This window comes from Diorhabda carinulata, chromosome 1 (genome assembly GCF_026250575.1).
Source record: "Diorhabda carinulata isolate Delta chromosome 1, icDioCari1.1, whole genome shotgun sequence".
NCBI lineage: Eukaryota > Metazoa > Arthropoda > Insecta > Coleoptera > Chrysomelidae > Diorhabda > Diorhabda carinulata.
Genome location: NC_079460.1, coordinates 14157217 through 14160974, shown reverse-complemented (window position 1 = coordinate 14160974; position 3758 = coordinate 14157217). Strand labels below are relative to the sequence as shown.

Below are 3758 nucleotides of genomic sequence, written 5' to 3'. Positions count from 1 at the left end.
TCATCTAAAGTAAAGAGTTCAATATTCGAAAGGTTTTGTTGGGATAAAGTTATAGTTAGAATCAGTTTCAAAAGTAATTCTTTTATAGTTTTAAGGTTTAGTATTTCATTATTAACTGCAACGTATCCATTGAAATCGGTTGATAACTTGTTTACTGCAGCAACAATTATTTTACTATTATTATTTATCAAATTTAGAAGATTATTAAATCTCGTATCAACAGAGTGTCCAAAAGATATCTCTTCATTAAGATTTCATTTTCTTAAACCTCTACAGCAGTAATGTGTGATTTCAATAATTCCAAGTCGGATATTAATTTTCCAAAAGCTCTAGTAAAAGTCAAGGTGTGTATAGAAGAGCTGAAGAGCAGTTATTGGCAAGGCCTGAATTACGGAAATAAGAAGAAGAAACATATAATACTTTAGTGTCAACAACTATTGTTACATAAATAGTGTAATAAAAATAATTGTTCTATACTTAGAAATCCGATGGATTATACTAGTGATAATGATTCATATGACAGCGAGGAAGATTCTGGACTTTTGAAAAAAGCATTCGATGTACATCTTCCTGAAAATTTTGATCCTAATTCTGTGCCACGAGACGGTGAAGAATACTTACACCATGTTATATACGAACGAAATATGTGCAAAAAGTGGGTTGCATCACCCATAGATCCAAAAAAATTGAAGAAATATTCAACATTTGAAATACCAATAAAAGTGATAAAATACAATATCCCCTTACATCTGTTACCATCTCTTGAATGGCAATATCAAAAACTAAGAGATTTTAAGGATTTCAAAGAAACTGTAGACAAAATAAACGAAACCTATGATCGAAAAGCTACTATTAGTGTATTTAATGAAGATAAATTTATGACCAAATTGCAGATATCTGCACCCCGGTATTCAACTATTTGTCAGTACAAACAAACTGCTAAAATAAGAATGTTGGAACTTATTACAAATTACATTTCTACGAAGGCATCATTTGATGATTTGGTAGCTGTGTGGGTTTTCGCAATATTAGTAACTCTTTCTGTTCCTCTGAGTCCAAATGTATACCATGCTATTCGTGAATTTATTAGAGCTTGTCAACTTATTCGCTCAAAGTTACCAGAAAATGATGAAAAAAGTTGGACTGCATTGAATTTCTATATTTGTATTTGTAGTCGATATTATAGTCAATTGGATCTAGCAGACTTCAATGATATGGAATGATAAATTAAATTGTTCCAAATTAATTTTCAATTTATTTCCCAAAATAGCTGTACAGGTAGCAAAACATTGTAAAATAGAATGTATGAATTTTTACTATTTTTTGTTTGCAAGAAGTTGGAATATAATAATTCTTATTTTTTGTTTTGGGCATTATTATTAGAATTTGTAGTTCAAACACATTTATAAATTATGTTTTCATGAATTTTGTAATATATAGACCTACTATTCAAGCTCTTTAAATAGAATCTTTTACAAGAAAAATATTATATGTACCCAGTTTATTTCAAAACAATGCATATATTTAATAGCTTACTATCTCTACCAGTCTATGTAAAGGTAAATGAAAATTTCAGCAAATTTTCAATATACATTTATAATTTTGACTTATAATGCATGTTATCCCAGAAGTTGAAACCTAATATGAAAATGCAGATACCTGAGATGTAAATAATAATGGGTTCATCATTTCTATACTCTCTCAACAGGTCTTCATTACTCATAGGTATAAAATCTAGACTAAATTGGAGTTATGGCCACTACACGTGAATATACACAGATACCTCCACATGGCAAGCACCACTCGAACTACTCGAGTATAATAGTGCTTACCCTCTTGTGCTTGCTTCTTACATTAAAAAAAAAAGAATAAAATATACTTCATCTTAGAAATCTCAGCGACGAGTTTTCACCCGCTAAAAGTTTATCGACAATTTATTATTGTCAAAAAGGTGACGAAGTAAAGTCAAAAGTGTATTTCAAAAGACACAAAAAGTTCAATTCGAAAGTGTGTCAGATCTAGATTACTATAGTTCATAATTTCATTATGCAAAAAAACGTTGTGGGAACTTTTGCAGAGTTGAATATTCCGTTTATTGAGACATTTATATTCCTAATGTGCCTTAACTGATGCCAATTGAACGTTTTTGGCAAAATTTGAAACTAAACTTAAGTATATTCTGGAGTTTGGGAATCAACTACACATGTAGAATTAAAAAAGAAAATTCTGGCAAACGCCAGATTTAGTATTTCATAATTTAATGCAAACTTTAAAAACAAAAATTAAGAAAGCGAGTAGACTGTAACTATTGTTCATAGAGTACAGTGCAAATAATTAAAAAACAAACAGTTTGTACGAATTTTTTGTCCCCACATCCTTATTTCCAAAGTTATTGAAAGGTATAGGTGGATTTTCTTTACCCATTATAAAAGGTATTTCTTTTTCTATAGAAGGGAAACTGCTTATTGAACGATGGTTGGCTCTGTGTTATCTATCTTATCGAACAATGTCTGGCGCTACACTCACGAAAGCCCCTTCATTAACCAAACAATCGTCTGACATTATTTCGAGCAGGGCAGGTTATTGATATTATTTTTGTATTTGGTGCCTTAGTTATTTATGTGTTTCCCCAGAAGTTATGGACATTAGTATTTTAGGCATAAAGGACCTCAGCTTTGACTTTCTCTACTATTTCCTTCTACATTTTTACTGTTCCTGTTCATATGTACACTCCACCATCTTAAACATCCATTTTACTGTGGGGTTACTTTTTTCTATATATTTTTTTAAATATCCTCTAGTTATAGGAGGATATATTGAAAAATTCTTAGCCTACTATAGAACCAAACAAAATTTCAATATCAAAATATTTTATACTCAACATATTCTCCTTTTAATTGGATACATTTATTACAGCGAACCTGTAACGTCTCTAGACCTTTCAAAAAAAATGTTTCTTCTTGCTCTGCAAACCAGACCTCCATAGCTTTTATTGTCTCCTAGCTGGAAGAAAATTTACGACCTTTTTTTCAGTTGAGGAAAGAGATGATGGTCGGACGGAGCCAAATGTAGTGAATAATGGCCTTCCCCAACAGTCATCATCTTCAATGGCATATTTACCTCTTTTGAAGCTTTCAGTTAAATTTTTTACGGTCGCATACAAAGGACATTGATCAACAAGGGTATTAAGCATATCTTCGTAAATCTGCTTACCTCTTAACCCTTTTAAATACAGGTATTGATAGTGGCTCGATACTCCAATTTTTCGATTTTCACAATTTCTCTCAATTTATTGCGTAACTCTGGTTTACTTTTTTGACGTCAAACTTTACACTGACACTTCTAATAAGTTATTGTTTCTGTTGTTTCTAAATAGCTTTATCATCACTAATTTGTGTATTTTACCTTTTCTACTTCATAAACTCTATGTGGTGGCTCAAGTATTCTTGAATTTGTTATTCATTTCTAGTTTCCCCACACATTCAATTTTTTATACAATTTGGCATAATGTATATAAAACTGGTTTTTAAATTATTTCAACAGTGAAATTAACACTTTAATATTACTTTCAGAAGTTTTTCTTTGTGACATTTACACAGTTTTGTGAAAAATTATTCTAATACATTCATCCTCACGAGTGAGAATTTGAAAGTACTTAATCCTAGCGCATTCTGTTACTTTTAATAATCAATTCATAATAAAATGGTGAGTGGAATATTACATACAGTTCCATTTGAGAGAAACAAGTAAACGCTATC

The 3758-nt window shown here is 30.6% G+C and overlaps 1 protein-coding gene across 1 annotated transcript; it reads left to right on the top strand.

Moving 5' to 3' along the window:
* The first annotated feature begins 417 nt into the window (after positions 1-417).
* On the top strand, positions 418-1364 carry LOC130903466 (gem-associated protein 2). The gene has a single exon (XM_057815612.1). It carries the CDS (start codon positions 489-491, stop codon positions 1221-1223), a length of 735 nt encoding a protein of 244 aa, XP_057671595.1. The 5' UTR covers positions 418-488; the 3' UTR covers positions 1224-1364.
* The last annotated feature ends 2394 nt before the right edge of the window (positions 1365-3758 follow it).